Source organism: Mobula hypostoma, chromosome 2 (genome assembly GCF_963921235.1).
Source record: "Mobula hypostoma chromosome 2, sMobHyp1.1, whole genome shotgun sequence".
Lineage (NCBI taxonomy): Eukaryota > Metazoa > Chordata > Chondrichthyes > Myliobatiformes > Myliobatidae > Mobula > Mobula hypostoma.
In genome coordinates, this window is record NC_086098.1 from 250,069,885 (window position 1) to 250,094,189 (window position 24,305).

General features: G+C 41.1%; 2 protein-coding genes across 4 annotated transcripts in view; one reads left to right on the forward strand and one right to left on the reverse strand.

Moving 5' to 3' along the window:
* Positions 1-2,012, reverse strand: part of rprd1b (regulation of nuclear pre-mRNA domain containing 1B) — a 33,297-nt gene extending 31,285 nt beyond the window's left edge. The window contains exon 1 of one of the 2 annotated variants that reach the window (XM_063041983.1): positions 1,641-2,012. In XM_063041983.1, the coding sequence (XP_062898053.1) occupies positions 1,641-1,791 (151 nt within the window). In that variant the 5' untranslated portion in view covers positions 1,792-2,012. Of the gene's footprint in view, positions 1-922; positions 948-1,640 lie in introns of those variants that run through there. The other variant, XM_063041984.1, reaches the window with a different exon arrangement.
* A 102-nt stretch (positions 2,013-2,114) lies between these two features.
* The window catches only part of tti1 (TELO2 interacting protein 1), a 38,413-nt gene continuing 16,222 nt past the window's right edge, over positions 2,115-24,305 (forward strand). For both annotated transcript variants that reach the window (XR_010017156.1, XM_063041985.1), the window contains exons 1-3: positions 2,115-2,187; positions 16,031-18,382; positions 21,975-22,139. Coding sequence is in view for 1 of the 2 variants with exons in the window: in XM_063041985.1 (XP_062898055.1) it covers positions 16,075-18,382; positions 21,975-22,139 (2,473 nt within the window). In the remaining variant the exon portion in view is untranslated. The remainder of the gene's footprint in view (positions 2,188-16,030; positions 18,383-21,974; positions 22,140-24,305) is intronic.

Genomic DNA, 24,305 nt, shown 5'->3' on the forward strand with positions numbered 1-24,305 from the left:
ATTCAGTCAAGGCACTTTTAGGAAGAGGGAGGGTTCTAAACACAAGCCTTGGAGAATAAAAAAATTCTCTCTTATCTACTTATTAATTTAAAATAATGACACCCAAGTTCTAAATTATTCCATGAGAGGAAACATCAGCTCCACATTCATCTTGTCAACTTACTTCAGTTTCAATCATTTAAAAATTTATAAAAGCCCCTAGTTTTGTTCCAAATTGTAGTCAACCCATTTAAGGCAGCAACTATGATTGATAGTGTCTAAATCTACAATTAATGGTATTCTTTGTCAGTTGATTGAATATGTAGGTGACAGCCTCAAGTTTATTATTCTTTAAAATGGTAATATTTTGTTAGAAGCATATAGTACTTGACTGAGAAAGCATCCCTGAAAACTAACTTTGCAAGTATTAAAAAGTTTTGATCACACAATATATGAGCTGAGATACAACTTGATCTCAAGTAGTTTGTGTCCTTAAATCTGTTTTAACAATTGCCAGTAAACTTAAAACAATTGTGCCAGTCCATTAACAGAAATGCTGGGACTAAACCTATTTTAAATAGACATTGTAATTCAAAATCAGAATAGTGTTTAGCTTTAGCACAGAGCAATAAGTTACAAAGATCAGCTGGTCATAGCTGATAGAATAGATAGAAATCCAAGATGCTATTCTGTATAATTTGCTCTCTACCCTACTCCCATCCTCCACAAATGTCACTTTCTACCTCCTCATCCTTTGAATGCAAAACATCAATTTCATATATTTGAATAGAAAGAAAGCCAAAATAAATTGACTATCAAACAATAAAAGTAAAAAGTCAAATTGAAAAATCAATCACAAGCAGAAAAAACTGTAAGATAAAGCAAGCTATCAGAAGTAATACAATGTATTGATATTTTTGCAGTTGGGTTATTAAAATATTACCTATTTCCATCCGTTTGAAAAATATTCAACTCCATATGAACGTTGTAGAATAACACTGTTTGGAGTAATACTGGCAGCATTAAAATAATAATTAGATTATAAGAGTACATCACACAACCATACAAACATTTCTGAAATTGACTCCTATTGTAGCTTAACTACAAATCCAGGAATACTATTTAACGGTTTACTATTAAATACAAATGTCAGCACTTTAATACACATCAATCTACTTTTTCAACAGGTCAGAAAATTATGGAGTCAAGTTTTTTTTACTGCGAAATCATAACTGACAATCCACGATATTACTGAGAGGTCGTCACAGGCGGTGTGTATCGCATTATTTCATGTAAGCAGGAAGTAAAAGATGCCTTTGCAGTATGCAAAAGCAGAAACAAAGTCACTCCAATGACCTGAACACCTCAATTTCTCCCTACGACCCTTTCTGATTACTCAACTAAAACATTAATTGCGTTCTCCCTCGCTGACGCTGCCTAACCGTTGTAAGTACTCACAGCACCTACTGTTGCTCACTTTACAGATGTCCAACATTCATAAAAGTTTGCTGTCCTCTCTCCCAATTCCCACAGAAACAGGTAATGTTGCTCTAACTGTGGGAGCTTACTATATCGGAACCGTACACCAACATAACGAGCAGCGCTGATAGCGAGGACGGAGGGCCGAGAGGCGGGGTTACTGTGACCGGGGACCCGCTCACCTATTTTCAGTTCTCGGTGCCAGACGTGCACGATAATGCCGGCGTGTTTCCGATGATGGATCAGCCAGAGCGAAAGGGTTTGCACGCTCTGCTGCGAGTTGCTCAGCTCGGCGAGTTTCTTCTCCAACGCGCTTTCCGAGAAGGAGGACATCTCCTTACAGCGGACAGAGAGGAGGCGAGATACCGACTCCCCGCGCTCCGCTCCCCGGCTGCTGAAATGGCGGCGTGACCTCTCACCCCGCCCCGGGAGGTCAGAGGGTGTCGCCGCCGGGGGATCGGATCACGTGACAGCGGGTGTCCGGGGGGCTTCTGGCATTAACAGACGACCTCGCGGGCTCTGCGACGGTCGGAAAACTTCACCGGTGTGCACGTTGTTCATCTGAGGGGTAGGGGTGGGGGCGAATCCCCGCGAAAGTGAGGGGAGAGCGTCGAAGTTAACGCGCAGGCGCAAAGGGCGAGCCTGCGTGTGCGTGCCGAGCTTGGGGTTGACGCGTGCGCGGTGGAGGTTAGCGGCAGGAGCGCGCTTGGACGCGGGGTGTGCACTGAGGTGGGTCGGGGGCGAACGTGGTGGGTCGGGGTACCGGCTGAGCTGGGGGACCTGGCGGAAGTCCAGGCCTACCTTCTGGGCACGGAGGGTAGAGGGACATACCTGGTGTAGGTAAACTTTGAGGTGAAAGGCGAAAGGGTGAGGTACTTGGGGCTGAAGGGTAAATTGGTTTATTATTGTCACGTGTACCGAGATAGAGTGAAAAACTTTGTCTACATGTCGCTGTACAAATCAATTCATTGCACAGTGCATTGGTGTAGTACAAAAGAAAGCAAAGTTGAAAGTAAATTTATTACGAAAGTACCTGTACGTCACCATATACAGTACTACCTGGGATTAATTTTCTTGTGGGAATTTCACAATAACAATAGAATATCAAAGAAACAATAGAATCAATGAAAAAGCAACACACCTCAAGTTTGCTGGTGAACGTTTCTCAAATTTGCTGGTGAATTTCCAGCATCTGCAGAATTCCTCGTGTTTACGAATCAATGAAAAAACCGTACACAACAAAGATGGAAAAGCAACCTATGTGCAAAAGACAACAAACTACATATAACAAGTGAAAGAGAAAAAACATTAAATAATGAATATCGAGAGCAGGAGTTGCAGAGTGTTTGAAAGCAAGTCCATAATTTGTAGAATTACTTCAGTGTCGTGGTGTGTGACGTTATCCCCTTTGGTTCAAGAGACTGATGGTTGAGGGGAAATAACTGTCCTAGAATACAGAATAAAGTGATAGAAAAAGTGCATTGCAGGTGTACAATAAGGTACAAGGTCGTAACAAGGTAGATTGTGAGGTCAAGAGTCTTACTATATCTACATTCTTGAGCCTAGTAGTACAGTCTTTCACCATTTTGTATCTTATGCAAAGTGGAAAAATGTGTTGGCTGCTTTACTGAGGCATTGAGAAATTTAAAGGAGGAGATGATTTTTTTTGTGGTAGGCTGAGCTGTGTCTAGGCAGGGGGTGAGGTGCTTGTGGCAGAGGGAGGTTTTGGGGAGGGTGAGGTGCTTTGAGGAAGCAAGGGTGATTGGTAGCAGCTGGCATGGGGATGAAAGTGAAGAGTAGAATGGGGGAGGGCGAAAGCAATTGGTGTAAGTTGAAGGCCGAGACTCAAGAATAAGGGCCGTCCCCCCTCAACAATAAGTACTCTATTTTGAATGTTGTTTGTGGGGGGGAGGGGGTCAGTGTACCTGAGTGAAGCAACAGCAACACTCATCAAAGTTGCCGGTGAACGCAGCAGGCCAGGCAGCATCTCTAGGAAGAGGTACAGTCGACGTTTTAGACCGAGACCCTTCGTCAGGACAGCCTGTAACACTGAGTCTGGCCCTGTGGCTCAAAAGGGTAGGGAACTGAAGAGGGCGGCAGTAGTAAAAGTGGACTGTATAGTTAGGGGAACAGATAGGCGATTCTGTGTACGCAAAAAGGAAACATGTATGGTAGTTTGTCTCCCAGGTGCTAGGGTCTGAGATGTTTCTAGATGCATCCACAATATCCTGAAAAGGGAGGGTGAGCAGCCAGAAGTTGTGGTACATATTTGTACCAATGACATAGGAAGAAAAAGGGAGGAGGTCCTGAAAAAAGAATACAGGGAGTTATGAAGGCAGCTGAGAAGTATGACCTCAAGGGTAGTAATCTTGGGATTGCTGCCTGTGCCATGTGTCATTGAGGATAGGAGTAGAAGGAGTTGGCAGATAAATGTGTGGCTGAAGAATTGGAGCGGGGGCAGGTGGGACCTGTACAAAAGGGAATGGGTGCAAATGCAGACAGAGCAGAGTTAAATTGTACCGCAGAGGCAAAATTCAAAAGGGTGATGAATGCAGGACTGAAGTTGCTGTATTTAAATGTATATAGCATTAAGAATAAGGTGGACGAACTTGTGGCGCAGTGAGAGATTGGTCAGTATGACGTTGTGGGCATCACTGAGTTGTGGCTGAAAGAAGGCCATAGCTGGGAATTTAAAATCAAAGGATATACTTTGTATCAAAAAGGACAGGCAGGAAGGCATAGGTGGTGGTGTGGCTCTGTTGGTAAGAGATGGAATTACATCTTTACAAGGAGGTGACGGGGAGTTAGAGAATGTTGAATCTTTGTGGGTGGAGTTAAGAAATAGCAAGGATAAAAAACCATTATGGCCTCCAAGTAGAAGCCAAGATGTGGGGTTGAGATTTCAAAGGGAGCTGGGCAAGGCATGTGAGAAGGGTGATGTCACAATTGTAATGGGATTTGAATATGCAAGGGGATTGGGAAAATCAGGTTGGTGTCCGATCGCAGGAGAGGGCATTTGTTGATTACCTATGAGATGACTTTTTAGAGCAGCTTCTGCTTGAGCTTACTAGGGGGAAGGCTGTCATATATTGGCTGTTGTGTAATAATCCAGATCTTATTAGGGAACTTAATTTAAAGGAAACCCTAGGAAGCAGTGATCATAATATGATTCAATTCATACTGCAGTTTGAGAGGGAGAAGCATAAGTCACATGTATCAGTATCACAATGGAATAAAGGGAATTACAGAGGCATGAGACAGGAGCTTGCCCAGGTGGATTGGAAGAGGATGCTGGTGGGGATGACGGCAGAGCTAAGGTTGCTGAAGTTTCTGGGAATATTTCACAACGTGCAGGATCAATTTATCCCATAGAGGAAGAAGTTCTCAGATGGTAGGGCTAGGCAAACACAGCTGACAAAGGAAGTTAAGGACTGCATAAAAGCCAAGGAAAGAGCATATAAGGTAGCAAAAGTGAATGGGAAGTTGGATTATTGGGAAACTTTTAAAATCCAACAAAAGGCAACTAAAAGAGCTATAAGAAGAGAAAAGATGAAATATGAGGGCAGACTCGCCAATAATATAAAGCAGGATACCAAAAGCTTTTTCAGTTACATACAGAGTCAAGGGGAGATGAGAGTTCATATTGGACCACTGGAAAATGATGCTGGTGAGGTAGTAATGGGTGACAAAGAAATAGCAGATGAACTTAATGGCTACTTTGCATCTGTCTTCACTGTGGAAGACACTAGCAGTGTGCCAGAGGTCCATGAGTGTCAGGGAGCAGGAGTGAGTGTCATTGCTTGGCAAACTGAAAGGTCTTAAGGTGGATAAGTCACCTGGGCCAGATGGACTACATCCCAGAGTCCTGAGAGAGGTTGCTGAAGAGATAACGGAGGCATTGGTCATAATCTTTTATGAATCACTTGATTCTGCCATGGCCCCAGAGAAATGGAAGATCGCAAATGTCAGTCTACTCTTGAAGAAGGGAGGAAGACAAAGAAAGGAAATTATAGGCCAGTTAGCCTTACCTTGGTGGTTGGGAAAATGTTGGAGTCTATTATTAAGGATGAGGTTTTGAAGTACTTGGAGACTAACCATAAAATAAGTCAATGTCAGCATGGTTTCTGTAAAGGGAAATCTTGCCTGACAAATCTGTTAGAGTTCTTCGAGGAAGTAACAAACAGGGTGGACAAAGGAGAGGTAGTGACTATCATTTACTTGGATTTTCAGAAGATTTTGATAAAGTGCCACACGTGAGGCTGCTTAAGATAAAATCCTATGGTGTTACAGGAAAGATACTGGCATGGGTATCGGACAAGAAAAAATCTGCAGATGCTGGAAAACCAAGCAACGCACACAAAATGCTGGAGGAATTCAGCAGGCCAGGCAGCAGCTAGGAAAAGAGTATGGGGAAGTTTTGGGTTGAGATGTCAACTGTACTCTTGTCTTAGATGCTGCCTGGCCTGCTGAGTTCCTCCAGCATTTTGCGTGTGTGGCATGGACAGTGGGATGGCTGACAGGCAGGAGGCAGTGAGTGGGAATAAAAGGGGCCTTTTCTTGTTGGCTGTTGGTGACCAGTGACAGGGGTCAGTATTGGGTCTGCTACTTTTCACATTGTTTGTCAATTATTTGGATATTGGAATTGATGGCTTTGTGGCAAAATTTGTAGATGATACGAAGATAAATAGAGGGGTAGGTAGTGCTGAGGAAGCAATGCATTTGCAGCAGGACTGATTGGAAGAGTAGGCAAGAAAATGGCAGATGGAATACAATGTTGGGAAGTGTATGGTAATGCACTTTGGTAAAAGGGACAGTGGTGCAGACTATGATCTAAATGGGGAGAAGGTTCAAACATCAGTGGTTCAGAGGGACTTGGGAGTCCTTGGGCAGGACTCCAAGGAGGTTAGTTTACGGGTTCAGTCTATAGTAAAGAAGGCAATTGTTGGCAATGCTGAGTCTTTATTAAGACACTAGTCAGGCCACTTTTGGAGTATTGTCAACAGTTTTGAGCCCCATATCTCAGAAAGGATGTGTTGTCATTGGAGCTAGTACAGAGCAGGTTCACAAAGATGATTCCGGGAATGAAGGGGTTAACATTTGAGGAACGATTTGCAGTTTTGGGCCTGTACTCACTGGAATTTAGAAGAATGTGAGTGGAATCTCATTGAAATCTACCGAATGTTGAATGGACTGGATAGGGTAGATGTGAAGAGAATGTTTTCCATGGTGGGAGCATCCCAAACTAGACGGCACAGCCTCAAAATTGAGTGGCGACCCTTTAGAACAGAGTTAAGGAGGAAATTTTTTAGTGAGAGAGTACAGCAGGAGATAGGAAAGGTGTGTCAGAAGGGCAATGTCATGATAATCGTTGAGGATTTTAACATGAAAGTGGATTGGGAAAACCAGGCTAGTACTGGACCTCAAAAGAGAATTTATAGAATGTCTAAGGGATGGCCTTTTAGAACAGCTTGCTCTTGAGCCCTCTAGGGGATCGGCTGTGCTGGATTGGGTGTTGTGCAATGATCCGGAGGTGATAAGTTTAAGGAATCCTTAGGGAACAGTGATCACAATATGATTGAGTTCACTTTGAAATTTGGGAAGGAGAAAGTGAATTCCAATGTGTCAGAATTTCAGTGGAATATAGGAAATTACAGTGGCATGAGAGGGGAACTGGCCAAGGTTGACTGGAAAGGAATACTAGCAGGAAGCACAGCAGAGCAGCAGTGGCTGGAGTTTCTGCGAAAAGTGAGGGAAGTGCAAGACAGATGTATTCCAAATAGGAAGAAATTTTTGAACGGTAGAAGGACACTACTGTGGCTGACAAGTGAAGTTAGAGCCAAAGTAAAAGCAAAAGAGCGGGCATACAAGGAAGCCAAAGTTAGTGCGAATATAGAGGATTGGGAAGCTTTTAAAAACTTGAAGAAGGAAACGAAGAAGGTCATTAGGAAGGAAAAGATGAGTTATGAAGGACAAATATCAAAAGAAGATACTAAAAGTTTTTTTAAGTATATAAAGGGTAAAAGAGTTGACGGTAGGTACAGGACCAATAGAAAATGACGATGGAATCATTGTCATGAGAGACGCAGAGATGGCAGAGGATCTGAATGCGTATTTTGCATCAGTCTTTACAGTGGAAGACATCTGTACTACACCGGACATTCAGAAGTGTCAGGGAAGTGAAGTATGTGCAGTGAAAAGTATGACTGAGAAGGTGCTCAGGAAGCTTAATAGTCTGAGGGTGGATAAATCCTCTGGACCTGATGGAATGCACCCTTGGGTTCTGAAGGAAGTAGTTGGAGAGATTGAGGAGGCATTAACAATGATCTTTCAAGAATTAATAGATTCTGGCCTTGTACCAAACGTCTGGAAAATTGCAAATGTTACTCTGCTATTTCAGAAGATTGGGAGGAAGCAGAAAGGAAACTATAGACCTGTTAGCCTGACATCATGGTTGGGAAGTTGTTAGAATCGATTGTTAGGGATGAGATTACAGAATACCTGGAAGCACATGACAAGATAGGCCAAAGCCAGCATGGTTTCCTGAAAGGAAAATCCTGCCTGACTAACCTACTGCAATTTTTTGAGGAAATTATAAACAGGGTAGACAAAAGGGATGCAGTAGACGTGGTGCACTTGGATTTTCAGAAGGCCTTTGATAAGGTGCCACACATGAGGCTGCTTAGCAAGATAAGAACCCATGGAATTACAGGGGAGTTACTAGCATCGGTGGAGCTTTGGCTGATCGGCAAAAAACAGAGCGTGGGAATAAAGGGATCCTATTCTGGCTGCCTGCCATTACCAGTGGAGTTCCACAGGGGTCGGTGTTGGGACCACTGCTTTTTACGATGTATGTCAATGATTTGGACTATGTGATTAATGGATTTATGGCTAAATTTGCCGATGATACAAAGATACAAAGGAGCGAGTAGTGTTGATGAAACAGAGAGCCTGCAGAGAGACTTAGATAGTTTAGGGGAATGGGCAAAGAAGTGGCAAATGAAATACAATGTTGTAATGTAAAGTGTATATTAAGTATATAAGTGTATATATACAAGTATATTAAGAGCAAAAGGATTGTAAGGGATAAAATTGGTCCTCTTGAAGATCAGAGTGGTCGGCTTTGTGCGGAACCAAAGGAAATGGGGGAGATCTGAAATAGGTTTTTTGCGTCTGTATTTACTAAGGAAGCTGGCATGAAATCTAGGGAATTGAAGGAATCAAGTAGTGAGACCGTGGAAACTATACAGATTGAAAAGGAGGAGGTGCTTGCTGTCTTGAGGAAAATTAAAGTGGATAAATCCCCGGGACCTGACAGGGTGTTCCCTCGGACCTTGAAGGAGACTAGTGTTGAAATTGCGGGGGCCCTGGCAGAAATATTTAAAATGTCGCTGTCTACGGGTGAAGTGCCGGAGGATTGGAGAGTGGCTCATGTTGTTCTGTTGTTTAAAAAAGCATCGAAAAGTAATCCGAGAAATTATAGGCCGGTGAGTTTAATGTCAGTAGTAGGTAAGTTATTGGAGGGAGTACTAAGAGACAGAATCTACAAGCATTTGGATAGACAGGGGCTTATTAGGGAGCGTCAACATGGCTTTGTGCGTGGTAGGTCATGTTTGACCAATCTGTTGGAGTTTTTCGAGGAGGTTACCAGGAAAGTGGATGAAGGGAAGGCAGTGGATATTGTCTACATGGACTTCAGTAAGGCCTTTGACAAGGTCCCGCATGGGAGGTTAGTTAGGAAAATTCAGTCGCTAGGTATACATGGAGAGGTGGTAAGTTGGGTTAGACATTGGCTCGATGGAAGAAGCCAGAGAGTGGTGGTAGAGAATTGCTTCTCTGAGTGGAGGCCTGTGACTAGTGGTGTGCCACAGGGATCAGTGCTGGGTCCATTGTTATTTGTCATCTATATCAATGATCTGGATGATAATGTGGTAAATTGGATCAGCAAGTTTGCTGATGATACAAAGATTGGAGGTGTAGTAGACAGTGAGGAAGGTTTTCAGAGCCTGCAGAGGGACTGGGACCAGCTGGAAAAATGGGCTGAAAAATGGCAGATGGAGTTTAATACTGACAAGTGTGAGGTATTGCACGTTGGAAGGACAAACCAACGTAGAACATACAGGGTTAATGGTAAGGCACTGAGGAGTGCAGTGGAACAGAGGGATCTGGGAATACAGATACAAAATTCCCTAAAAGTGTCGTCACAGGTAGATAGGGTCATAAAGAGAGCTTTTGGTACATTGGCCTTTATTAATCGAAGTATTGAGTATAAGAGCTGGAATGTTATGATGAGGTTGTATAAGGCATTGGTGAGGCCGAATCTGGAGTATTGTGTTCAGTTTTGGTCACCAAATTACAGGAAGGATATAAATAAGATTGAAAGAGTGCAGAGAAGGTTTACAAGGATGTTGCCGGGACTTGAGAAACTCAGTTACAGAGAAAGGTTGAATAGGTTAGGACTTTATTCCCTGGAGCGTAGAAGAATGAGGGGAGATTTGATAGAGGTATATAAAATTATAATGGGTATAGATAGAGTGAATGCAAGCAGGCTTTTTCCACTGAGGCAAGGGGAGAAAAAAACCAGAGGACATGGGTTAAGGGTGAGGGGGGAAAAGTTTAAAGGGAACATAAGGGGGGGCTTCTTCACACAGAGTGTGGTGGGAGTATGGAATGAGCTGCTAGACCAGGTGGTAAATGCGGGTTCTTTTTTAACATTTAAGAATAAATTGGACAGATACATGGATGGGAGGTGTATGGAGGGATATGGTCCGTGTGCAGGTCAGTGGGACTAGGCAGAAAATGGTTCGGCACAGCCAAGAAGGGCCAAAGGGCCTGTTTCTGTGCTGTAGTTTCTATGGTTCTATGTATGGTCGTGCACTTTGGTGGAAGAAATAAACGGGCAGACTATTATTTAGATAGGGAGAGAATTCAAAATGCAGAGATGCAAAGGGACTTGGGAGTCCTTGTGCAGGATACCCAAAAGGTTAACCTCCAGGTTGAGTCAGTGGTGAAGAAGGTAAATGCAATGTTGGCATTCATTTCTAGAGGTGTAGAATATAAGAGCAGGGATGTGATGTTGAGGCTCTATAAGGCACTCGTGAGCCCACACTTGGAGTATTGTGTGCAGTTTTGGGCTCCTTATTTTAGAAAGAATATACTGACATTCAGAGAAGATTCACGAGAATGATTCCAGGAATGAAAGGGTTACCATATGAGGAACGTCTGGCAGCTCTTGGGCTGTATTCCCTGGAGTTTAGGAGAACGAGGGAGGATCTCATAGAAACATTCCAAATGTTAAAAGGCCTGCACAGATTAGATATGGCAAAGTTATTTCCCATGGTAGGGGAGTCTAGGACAAGAGGACACGTCTTCAGGATTGAAGGACGTCCATTCAGAACAGAGGTGTGGAGAAATTACTTTAGTCGGAGGGTGGTACATCTGTAGAATTTGTTGCCACGAGTGGCTGTGGAGGCCAAGTCATTTGGGTGCATTTAAGGCAGAGACAGATGGGTTCTTGACTAACCAGGATATCAAAGGGTATGGGGTGAAGGCAGGAGAGTGGGGATGATTGGAAGAATTGGATCAGCCATGATGGAATGGCAGAGCAGACCCAAAGGGCTGAATGCAATAATTCTGCTCCTGTGTCTTGTGATCTTATCGGATAAGGCACAACCTCTGCATAGTAAGGTGTCCCTTTAAAACAGAGGTGAGAAGGAATTTCTTTGGCTAGAAGGTGGTGAATCTGTGGAACTCATTGCCAAAGACAGCGGTGGAAGCCAAGTCAGGTATATGTAAAACAGGTTGACAGGTTCGTGATTAGTGAGGACGTGAAAGGTTATGGGTGAAGGCAGGAGAATGGGGCTGAGAGGGATTGTGAATCAGCTATGATGGAATGGCAGAGCAAGCTTGATGGGCCAGAAGGTTTCATTCCTATGTCTTATGATCTGATGGTAAAGTATTTGTTCTCTGAGCTTGCATTGAACATTGCAATAGTAATGGAGGTCAGAGTGGGAAAGGTACAAAGAATTAATGGGACAGCCATTTGAAATTCCGGTTACATGTTATGCAGTGAATTGAGATGTCCTGCAAAGTGATCACCAGTCTGTATTTAGTTACTGCAGTGCATTCTGAGTACCAAATGCAATTGACTAAATTAGGAATGCAATTGAATTCCTGCTTAAAGGATGCACCTTAATCCAATATATCACACCAATTCCTCTCTAAGCTAAAGGACTGAGGAAGTGCTTAAAATGAAAACTGTCAAAGTCTTTCAAAAGGGATTAGTATGGGCACTTGTGAGGGAATAATGTGCAGGCTGTGGGAATGAGTGAGGAATTACTCTTTTGGACAATATTTCATGTGATTCTGCCGTTTGAATTGACTGGTGTAGATCTAGCTCAGTTATCATTTAAAATACATTTCCAGTTTGGTAGATTGCAACCAATGTACCCAATGTCTTGATGGGCAATTTTTAGACCAAGGATGCATCCAGGTGATTTATAATCTTGTGAACCTATAATTTTGCCTAATACTGTTTCTTCAGTATTGTTGCTTGATATTTTTCAGTTTCGATGGATATTCATAACTTTATCAATAGTGAGTTTAAACTATAGGTTAGCCATGATCCAGTTGAATTGAAGAACATGCTTGTGGTATTATGAAGACCTGCCCCTTTGCACATTAGCACAACTTTTTGTTTGTGTTCCTCCTGACAGCTTGTACCATGGGTTTCTCTGTCTGGGATTGATTTATTAGGATTTATTTTGAACTTCCTGTTCACAATCCCTCTTTCTATTCAAATTTTTGATCATGTATTTTTATTCTAAAATTCCTGTAGCAATTGTAAGTTATTAAGATTTCCCAATTATTTTTTAAATGTTAAGTGCATTCAGTATTTACCAGTGAGAGGGACTTTGATAAAGTGAGCCCAGCAAAGAACAGGCTAATATGCGGGAACATGTCAACATTAAGAAAGAGAATGTGCCTGAAGTTTTGAAAAGCATTAGGATAGATGAAGTTCAATCTTCAGGTGCTAGAAATCCAAGCAACAGATGAAAGGGTTTTTCCATCTATGCCAAAGGGTCTTGGACCGAAATGTCGACTGTACTTTTTTCTTTAGATGCTGCCTGGCCTGCTGAGTTCCTCCAGCATTTTGTGTGTGTTGCTTGGATAGATAAGTTCCAAGTACCAGATGGGATGTACCCCAGTTTTCTACAGAAACCAGGGAAGAGATTGCTGCACCTTTGTCAATGACCTTTGCGTCTTCACTAACTGTAGTAGTACCAGAAGGCTGAAGGGTTGCAAGTGTTATTCCTTTGATCAAGAAAAGTAATAGGGGTAATCTTGGGGATTATAGACCAGTGAGACTATAATTACACCAGTGGTGGTGAGGATTGGAGATGTAAGCATTTGGAGAAGCATAGTCTGAATAAGGATAACTAGCTTTGCTTTGTGAGGAACAGGTTGTCTCACAAGCCTGATTAAATTATTTGAAGAAGTGACAAAACAAATTGAAGGTAGAGCAGTAGGTGTGGTGTTGTGGATAGTGTAGAAGGTTGTCATAGGTTGCAATGGGACATTGATAGGATACAGAGCTGGGCTGAGAAATGGCAAATGGAGTTCAATCTGAAACAGTGTGAAATAATACACTTTGGAAAGTCAAACTTGAAGGTAGGTTAATGGTAGGATTCTTAGCAGTGTGGAGGAACAGCAGGATCTTGGGGTACAGGTGCATTTGCTGCACAAGTTGGTAGGATGGTTAAGATAGCATATTATGTGTTGGCCCTCATTAGTGGCTTTGGTTCATCAATGTTGCAGATCTATAAAACTCTGGTTGTACCACACTTGGAGTATTGGGTTCATTTTTGGTCACGTAACAAGGATTTTTACCAGGATGCTACCTGGATTAGAAAGCATGTCCTATGAGGAAAGGTTGAAGTAAAGGAGGATGAGAGGTGACTTGATAGGTATGTATAAAGTTGATAAGGGGCATAGGTAGAGTGGACAGTGTCTTTTTCCTCGAGCAGAAATGGCTAATAGAAGAGGGCATCATTTTAAGGTGATTGGAGAAAAATATAGGGGGATGGATATCAGAGGTGGTTGTTTTTGACATAGAGTGATAAATGCATTGTGGTAGAGGTGGATACCTAAGGAGATTTAAGAGACAGAAAAATGGAGAACTATGTGGGAGGGAAGGTTTAGAGTAATTTTGGTTGGATTAGGGGACAGATGAAGAAGATGATTTTTTACCTCAAAGGGTCTGGATTTCACAGTTGGAAATTGCATAGGTACAGAAAAATACATTTCATTTAGATGGTTCTTGCTTGCACAGTTGTAAATTTTCAATGCTGGTATAAGTCTTCGATTGAAATGAACAATAATCTTGTAAAATTACTGGTTAAATATATAGTTTTGCTCTGTTTCATTCATTCATTGCTTGTTCTTAGCCGTTGTAATGAATAGGAAGATATTTTTCTTCCACCTATTCCAGAAGTTCAACTCCATTGGCATGGGATGCCCTCTGTACCTTTTGTTGAATGTTGTGAAAATATTTTCAGGTAATTCCACTGTTGGTAGTACAGGTTGAGTACCCTTTATCTGAAATTCCAAAATCCAAAAACCTCCAAATCTGTAATTTCACAAATGGAAAATTCCACAAGGCTCTGGCAGGCTTGAGAAGTCACATATGCAATGAGCAGAAGTTAATGAAAAGTAGAAAAGCACCACATAAAGCAAAAAGATCTTGATCATGTATTGAAAGAATTGTCGGTGAACATATTCCATTTAACAGTATGCTTTCATGAAACAAAAATCTATCACAACAAACTGAAAATTGAAGGTAATTGTGAATATTCAGCAGGCTGGTTTGCAGAAGTTTAAGATTTTAAACACTTTGAAGATGAAGCCTCTGATCAGAAAGCAGCAGAGAAATTCATTGATAAGCTTGCGAAGATCTTCGCTGGTGAAAATCTTAACATCAGAACAAGTCTACAATGCTGTTTGGTTTTATACCTTCACAAACTAAAAATATGTAAGATACAGACACAATATACTGTAACCTTTTAATCAAAACACGGCATCATAGGTGGAGACTGAAAACCTACCATTGTTTGTTGTTGTTCAACAGCTGATTCAGGTGTTCTCCTGATGTTGCTGTGCTGCTTTTGTTACCCTGTGCACATTATAGTTTCGTTACATTAATGTTATGTAGTAAATTTAAGTCAAGTCAAGTCACTTTTATTGTCATTTCAACCATAACTGCTGGTACAGAACATAGTAAAAATGAGACAACATTTACCATGGTCCTGGAAAACCTCTCATTTTTCCTATGTTCTGTACCAGAAGTTATGGTTGAAATGACAATAAAAGTGACTTGACTTGACTTAAATTTATGACTAAGTACATATATGTGATGAATAAGTTTCAGACAATGACTGCTTGTCTATAGCACATAAATTCAGATTCAGGAATTATGCCAATCCCAAGCTCTCTCATTATATATTCAAAAATTCGAAATACTTCTGGCCCCGAGCATTTCAGATAAGGGGTATTCAACTTGTATTACAAAGCTTGAGGTTGTATATATTTAATGTGCAGCACCATTCTCAGGTAAATTCCAGTGGAGAATGCTCCATGATAGATGCTGCATGGTTGCAGATAAACTTCCATGTTTTTAATGCAACACCAGGAATGCAATGTCACTAAGGTCTCAAGTTCAAGTTTATTGTCATAGGTGTATATACTCAGGGTGAAAATGCCACGAAAATTAGCTTTTTGTAGCAGCAGCACATTACATTACAAATATGTCAAAAATAAACGACAACATTTAAGGAGTGTTCGGATAAGCACTTAAATCGCTGGTGCTCAGAAGGCAATGGCCAATTGCTGTAAGAGGGGATTAGTATAGTGAGGGTGCCCACTAGTTAATGTGGACAAATTGGCTGAATGGTTACTTCCATGATATATGATACTGCTACTTGGATAGCCTTACCTAGAATTTGAAGTTTTGCTCATGTGCTCCATTTGAATGGAGCTGAGAGGGATAATAAATCAGCCAAGATGGAAGCAGACTTAATGGGGTGAATGGCTTAGTTCTGCTCCTGTGTCTTATGGTCTTATAAACTTAATTGAATATAACTAGCACAACAAAATAAATAAAAACAAACATTAATGCATTAGCTCAAGTTGAGGGAGCAAAAAAAAGAAATATAGTCCTGAGTTGACATTGGGGGTTTTTCAGGACATGATAAATAAGGCTAATAGGTGTTTTCAGATCTGTGTTAACTGCAATTCACAGAGATCGTTATGTTATTTTTCTGCATTTTGAGAACAGAGCATCGGCTTTGATCAGTAACTGACTGTAATGTCTGCACCATTTTGTCAGACTGTACATAAATCCTCATACTGTGATATGTGAATTGGTTTCACTGTGGTTATTGCTTATTTGGTTTTCATCTCTGTGCACCATTCTAAATAATTTCCTCTATCCAGTGTAACTGCTTAATAATAAATTTATTCTTGTAACCTTTCTGATTCTGTAGTGCGAAGTGAACCTGACATTCTTTTTTTTTTACAGGATAGAGCAGCAGATGAAGTGTTGGAAGCACAAAGGATTGCGTTATGGCCATCTTTGACACGCCAAAGGAGGCTTTTAATGTTCTGCGTCCAATTTGTGTTAAGATAACGAAGGAGCAGACTATTAGTAACATACAGTGCCTTCAGTCAGAACTGCAGAATGTTGGAGATGCGGCATTACAAGATCTGCAGGAATATGTACTGTTTCCACTCAGATTTTCACTGAAGACACCTGGTCCAAAGCAAGACAGGCTTCTCCAAAGCATCGTGGAGTGCATAAATTTTATTATTTCTCGAACATGTGTACGGAGTCAGCAACTTCTCCATGAACTCTTCTCTGAGCTTTCCCTTTCCCTGTCCTCTCCGGGCAACCATGGAAAGCTAGCCAAGACTTCTGAAGAGCTTAAAATGTCTGCCATCCAAGGACTTGATGCCCTACTGCATTCAGCATATGGTGACATTGTTCTAAGTTTATATGAGCCAAATATGCTTCCTGTCCTTGGTTATGTTATTTCTGTGCTCTTAAGCATTGCTGAACATGAGAAATCAAGACAGCTCCAAATTCATGCTCTGAAATGTTTGTTGACCTTGAGTTTGCAATGTAAGTGCTCAGATACGCACTGTTCTTTTGACAACAGTGACCTGATTCGTGTTGGAGACACATTTGCCTCGTTTTTGCCTGGGGTCACTTTAGGAATGACACGCATAATTTCTGGAGACGTCAAGCAGGGTTACTTAGTAACGACTCATGCCATCAGGGTTTGGTACAAGGTGGTGTGTATTGTCATGGCCAACGAACAACTGTCCAATGTCGAGCTTGGCAAAAAATTGGCTTGTACAAAGGAAAGTAAGCATGCTGAACTTGTAATCTGCAGAAAGCCTGAATGGGTAAAAAGCACAGCAAGCAAACTGGATGTGTTGCTGCAGAAGCTATGTAGTTGTGCTGCTGGTCATCCACATTGGAAAGTACGACTGGAATTGGTTGAACTGCTTCACCATTTGCTGTCACAGTGTAACAAATCACTCAAGGAATCCATCAGCCATCTTCTGGAAGTTCTCATAAGGCTTGTAGGAGACGAAAGACTAGAGGTGCAGACAAGATGTACTGAAGTTTTGAAGCATGTCTCTGTGCAGTGTGTGGTGTGTGACAACAGAGATTTCATGGATGTACTCTCAGAGAACCTGCATGCATTTGCAACAGCCCTTCCAAGACTCATGAGAACTCATGATGACCAGAATAAAGTGGCGTCATTAAATTTGTTGCTTGGTTACTTAAGATTGTTAGGTAGTAAAGTCAACATCGTTCTAAATTCAACTGTTCATCTTAGGCGTCTTTCAAAAGCACTGATGCAAATCCTAGAGTTGGATGTTACAGATGTGAAGATTGTGGAAGAAAGACAATCGACTTCTGAAGCTGCAAATCTGCAGGAGTCAACACGCTGCTCATCCAGCATGGGTTATTTACAAGCAATTGACAAGCCTGCTACACAGAGAAAATACTTCAAATATTTTAATGAAGGACATATATTTACATTGCTTCTACAGGTTTGCAGGCTTTTAGGTTATTATGGTAACCTCTATCTACTGGTGGATCACTTTATGGAACTGTACCACGAGTCTGTAATGTACAGGAAACAGGCTGCACTGGTGATTAATGAACTATTGCTGGGAGGTGCTGGATTAGATGTGAGTGTTCTGCATGAAAGAGGAACTCCAGTTAGCACCGATGATTTGAAGGCAACCATCATATCTGTTGTTGAAGAATATACAAGCATGGACAACTGGCACTTGGTAACAAGTCTGGAGTCAGAATATCAAGTTGGCCTCCATAAAAATCATGCAAAACGTCAGGTTTTCGCTGAAGGAATCCAAAGCAGTTTCCAATACTCAACTTTAACAGTTCACTCTATGAACAGCAATATCTGGCAAATCTGCATCCAGCTCGAAGGGATTGGGTATTTTGCTCGTGTGTTAAAGAAGGAATTCCGTTTGCTTTTGATGACTACTCTTTACCCGGTGTTAGAAAAATTTGGAGCTGAAACCGTGCTTGTTAGTCAAATGGCAAGAAGTACATTGGTAGACATATGCCAATCATGTGGCTATAATTCATTTCAGGAATTGATAAATCAAAATTCGGACTATTTAGTGAACACCATTTCACTGAATTTGAGAAGATTAGCTCAGCACCCTCACACAACCTGTGTTATCAACGTTATGTTTAGCTATTCAGATGCCAGCTTTCTGCCTCTAGTTGATGACGTGGTTCAGGATGTGCTCCTCTCTCTTGATCATTACCATAGTGAAAATGCTCAGCTAATTTTTACTGTCCTCCACTCCCTGTTAACAGCCATTGGTAGGTAATGTGCATTGAGGAAAAGTATACTACCAGAATGTTGTTAATTTGTGTGTGAATTTTGATGTATATCAAATAATGTGCCATAGCAAAAAGATTCCAAATTTAACCAGCTCTCTCATTTTATAAATAGCATCACTGTTTCGAGGGTAAAAACTAGGACATGACATGGATATTGATGAAATCAAGGGCTTTGGGGTGATGCTGGAAAATGGAGCTAAGATAGAAGATAGACCATAACACATAGGAGCAGAATTACATCATTTGGCTGATTGAGTCTGCTCTAGCATTCCACCATGACTGATTTATTATCCCTCTCAACCCCATTCTCCTGCCTTCTCCCTGTAACCTTTAACACCCTTACTAATTACTAACCTTCAACCTTCGCTTTAATTATACCCAATGACTTGGCCTCCACCATTGTCCATGGCAATGAATTTCACAGATACATCACTCTGGCTAAAGAAATTCCTCCTCATCTCTTTTCTAAAGGAATGCCTTGTATTCTGAGTCTGTGCCCTCCTGGCCCTAGACTTCCCAATTACTGGAAACATCCACTCTAGGCCTTTCAATATTCAGTAGGTTCGAATGAGATCCCCCTCCTCGCTCTTGCTTATGCAGGCCCAGAACCGTCAAATGGTCCTCATACATCAACTCTTGCATTCCTGGATTCATTCTCATAAACCTCCATTGGAACGTTTTTAATGCCATCACATCCTTTTTTAGATAAAGGGCCCTAAATTGCTCACTGTATTCCAAGTGCAGTCTGACCAATGCATTTTAAAACCTCAGTAGGATCTTAATGAATGGTGGAGTTGGTTCAAAGGGCTGGGGACTGACTCCTGTACCTATTGCATTCTGCTCTAGAGAAGATTTTACTGATCTAGTTATGGTTTCAGGAAAATCAGACCTTTAGAGGTTGCCAAGTAGGCATTTCAATTAAATCAAATATAACCTATAAAATTTCATGCAAATAGTAATATGTGGTTTCACCACTAGAGGGTGACGATACTCTATGTTGATCTAATAAAGGTTTGGTTTCTTTGGCTCTGTTAAATTTTATAGTTTAAAGTAAATGGGCTTGAAATGTTTTTGTGTGATGCAGTGTTTAACTGCACAATGTGAAGGAGTTTAATGGAAACTCGTTTGATGATGCAGTTAGATTTATTGTGAACAATTATTGCAGATCGTTTATGCTTGAAATAGCACAATGTTTCTCAGCACATGTGGTTTGATGTCATTCGTGCTAAATTAACTTACACATCAGAGCCTTCCTGAATAAGATGGCCCACTCACAGAACACAAGCCTACTTAAGCAACAGTTAAAAGTCATATCTTATGCATTACAACAGATTCTCTACGGGCGTTCTGGCATTTTGGTCCTCCATGTACATTGCTTGGTTACTGCATTATGTTTTCCTTCCGTAGCTATCAAGTTCATCTGGATCTTAGACACTGTACTAGTCTAACAGGTAACAGGAGAAGGCAGGAGACTTGGGTTGAGGGGGATAATAAATCAACCATGATAGAATGGTGGAGCTGACTCAGTGGGCCGAATGGCCTAATTCTGCACCTACGCCTTATGGTCTTATGCCTGACCCTGAAACCCCTTAGATTAATGTTGGAAGTGAGGCCAAGAGATTATTTAGTGTAGGCCCCACAGGCTCTGTCTATAAAAGCCATTGACAGAGCGAGAACTGTAGTTGAGGTCAGGTTTCCCTATGTAATGTCAAGCTGCAATTTTCAACATAGCATTCTTCACTGTTCTTAGCAAATAGCGTAGTGAGAGGTATTTGTGATCAGCTCTTAAAGGCGTATACCACATACAGACAACACTTAGAACCAAAAGGGAGTGTTGTTGCTAAATGAGTGGATACTGCAATAATGGGAAATTGTTGAAACATGCTCCCAGTGACCTGATGAGGGGCAGGGGGAGGGGGCTAGTCTTATTGGTAAAATGCTGTATCTATAGGAAGTGTATTCTTTATATGTAAGTGTTATAGAGACTCTGTTTACAGCCAGGTCTTCCAGTCAGGAGGTCATTGGTTCTCATAAGGACATAAATATGAGGGCAGTTTCAGTGTAAAACACTGGGAGTGTGCACATATTTGTTCTACTCTAGGTTACCTCAGTTTTTTTTGAACGAAGGATTCTTTAATTTGTCCAAGTGAATTTCCAAGCCTTCCCCTATCTTTAAGATGTGACATTAAACTAAAAGCCTGTCTGTTCACTCGTAAACAAGATACTATTTGATGAAGTGATTATCTTGTATCCAAAATGATTTTCGCTTTGTTCAGACAGCTGTGAAAAGATATCATGTGCTTGTTGTTAGCTCCAGAGGATAGGATAGGGTTAGGGTTGCCAGTCCTTCTATAAGGTTTCACAATGCGACTTCCTGGTTTTTGTACTCCCACTGTTTGCAGTGTGCCACACTCAGCCACGTGGCTACACTGCTGTTCCCAATTCCCTGACCATTCAGTGAGCTGTGCTACAGATGTATGGTGGAGAACCTTCTCTCTGGTTGACATGATACATAGGATTGCAAGATGCTGAAGAGGGTTGTATACTTTGCCAGCAACACCATAGACACAACCCTCTTTGCACTGTTTATTTGTTGGCAATTTATAGTAATTTTATATTGTGCGCTGTAACACTTAACACAAAACAACAAATTTTGCATCATATAAGAGAATGATAATAAACGTGTGAAATTTAGGTGATAATATCATCTGTTACAGTGAGGTGTGTGATCTTGAAGCTACATTTACAAAACAGCTAGAAGGACCATCTTTCACAAAGATTATTAAACAGTGAAAAAATTAGACAATTAAACATAGCTAGATATATTTTGGTTCTTTAGAGTGTCTCAGTGATCTATATCAATGGTCATTTAAAGTCTGGTTAATCTTTAAATTCTGTTAGACTGAAACTCACAATTCAGTTTATTACCACTGACATTTGTCATGAAATTTGTTCTTTTTCCTCATCAGCTACAGCATAATAGCCAGGCATTACATGCAGTATTAATTGTGTTCTGACTTCCTTTGGGATTCCTACATGAATATCACTATTTACTAGGCTTGCTTTTTTGTTTTAGATGTTTGGTGAACTTTCTTCATCATTTGTACCGCTTGCTGCTGCCCAATATTTTTTTCTTTCAACTGTATCTGTGTGTTTTGCTGAATACAACACACAGCATGATTTTTATTTTTTCAGCTGTTGCACTTATCTGACAGATCTAACTTTAAATCTGCTTCACATTGCAGTAAATGTGATTTAGTTCTTTAATAAATGTTGATGTTAGGGATAGTTAAACAGGCATTTCTAGCATTGATAATTGACAATGTTCATTTAAAATAGAACAACAATTTGTGCTACCTGTTCTACTTATAATTAAATTCCTGTGCCATCGCAAATGATCACTGCCAAATTTAATAGAGACATGAATCCAAGGATAAATGTTCCCCTGATATTTTTCTCTGTTTAACTGTTTGGCTCCTGAAGACTTATGTAAATTGAGAAATCACAAAATCAGTTTGTCAGATATTACTGAAAGATCAAAATAACCTATTGATCGTTAATCACCGAACAGCTTGCTGGTTTCCACTCACGGATTCCGATCAGAAAGTGGGGCAATTTCATGAAGCCTGCAGGTCTGGTACCACGGCAGAAGAGATCCAGTGCTTTTTCCAGGAATATCAGAACCTAAAACGTCTAGCAGAAGGAGATATTGAAGGCATCGATCTGGACCAAACAGGTACTTTTCTGGATAAAGATTTCTCTCCCACATAGTGAAAGCATTTTATCCTAGTTACAATAGGAAACATAATTCTCAAGGCACATACAGTAGAAAAACGTCAGCTATCACTTAGGAGCCTGTGATCCATTCATGTTTGTGTAGCAGACTAATGCTCTAAAGATTGCATTGTACAAGCTTTAGCTTGACACTATTATATTTCACTGAATTGAATGTTTTTAACTTCCATTTTATGTATTTTGGAAGTGAAAATTCAATCATGTTGCATGAACAGCCAGCTCTTTTGAAATGTACCAGCTTTTCCTGTGATTTAACCTATTAGTTATTGAATGCAATGACTGAATAGCCCCAACTTTGAGTGAATTATTTAATCCCTTCTCATCTGCTCTGTGGCATTCTACAATCGTCATTTGCTTCAATGTGCCTCCTCAAAATCTGCCTTTTCCTTTCCGAATTTGTTTCCATCTTTCACATTTGTTTAAGCTCCTTTTATTCATTAATTCTTGAATGTCATATGAATTGTTGAAGGTGGTATGTGAGAATTCTCCATATCAGAATGGGACAGTCTCCTAATCAGCGTACTTTGTTCTTCTTTTCCCAGATCAGCCATCCTTCATGTTCAGTCTAATTTCAGACAAGTAATATTGCATTAGGTCCATGTAGATTGCTGAGAAAGAATACAAAACTCTGACCATAACCATAAGATACAGGAGCAGAAGTAGGCCATTCGGCCCATCGAGTCTGCTCCGCCATTCTATCATGGGCTGATCCAATTCTTCCAATCATCCCCACTCTCCCGCCTTCGCCGCATGCCCTTTGATGTCCTGGCTAATCAAGAACCCATCTATCTCTGCCTTAAATGCACCCAGTGACTTGGCTTCCACAGCCACTCGTGGCAACAAACTCTACAGAATTACCACCCTCTGACTAAGGTAATTTCTCCACACCTCTGTTCTAAATGGACATCCTTCAATCCTGAAGACGTGTCCTCTTGTCCTAGACCCCTACCATGGAAAATAACTTTGCCATATCTAATCTGTGCAGGCCTTTTAACATTTGGAATGTTTCTATGAGATCCTCCCTCATTCTCCTGAACTCCAGGGAATACAGCCCAAGAGCTGCCAGACGTTCCTCATACAGTAACCCTTTCATTCCTGGAATCATTCTCGTGAATCTTCTCTGAATGTTAGTATATTCTTTCTAAAATAAGGAGCCCAAAACTGCACACAATACTCCAAGTGTGGTCTCATGAGTGCCTTATAGAGCCTCAACATCACATCCCTGCTCTTATAATCTATACCTCTAGAAATGAATGCCAACATTTATTATTTACCTTCTTCACCACTGACTCAACCGGAAGGTTAACCTTTAGGGTATCCTGCACAAAGACTCCTAAGTCCCTTTGCATCTCTGCATTTTGAATTCTATCCCCATCTAAATAATAGTCTGCCCGTTTATTTCTTCCACCAAAGTGCACGACCATACACTTTACAACATTGTATTTCATTTGCCACTTCTTTGCCCATTCCCCTAAACTATCTAAGTCTCTCTGTTTCATCAACACTACCCGCTCCTTTGTATCTTTGTATCATCGGCAAATTTAGCCATAAATCCATTAATCACATAGTCCAAACCATTGACATACATCATAAAAAGCAGCGGTCCCAACGCTGACCCCTGTGGAACTCCACTGGTAACGGCAGCCAGCCAGAATAGGATCCCTTTATTCCCACTCTCTGTTTTCTGCCGATCAGCCAAAGTCCCACTGATGCTAGTAACTCCCCTGTAATTCCATCGGCTCTTATCTTGCTAAGCAGCCTCATGTGCGGCACCTTATCAAAGGCCTTCTGAAAATCCAAGTTCAGCACATCTACTGCATCTCCTTTGTCTACCCTGTTTATAATTTCCTCAAAAAATTACAGTAGGTTAGTCAGGCAGGATTTTCCTTTCAGGAAACCATGCTGGCTTTGGCCTATCTTGTCATGTACTTCCAGGTATTCTGTAATCTCATCCCTAACAATCGATTCCAACAACTTCCCAACCATGATGTCAGGCTAACAGGTCTATAGTTTCCTTTCTGCTTCCTCCCAATCTTCTGAAATAGCAGAGTAACATTTGCAATTTTCCAGACATTTGGTACAGGGCCAGAATCTATTAATTCTTGAA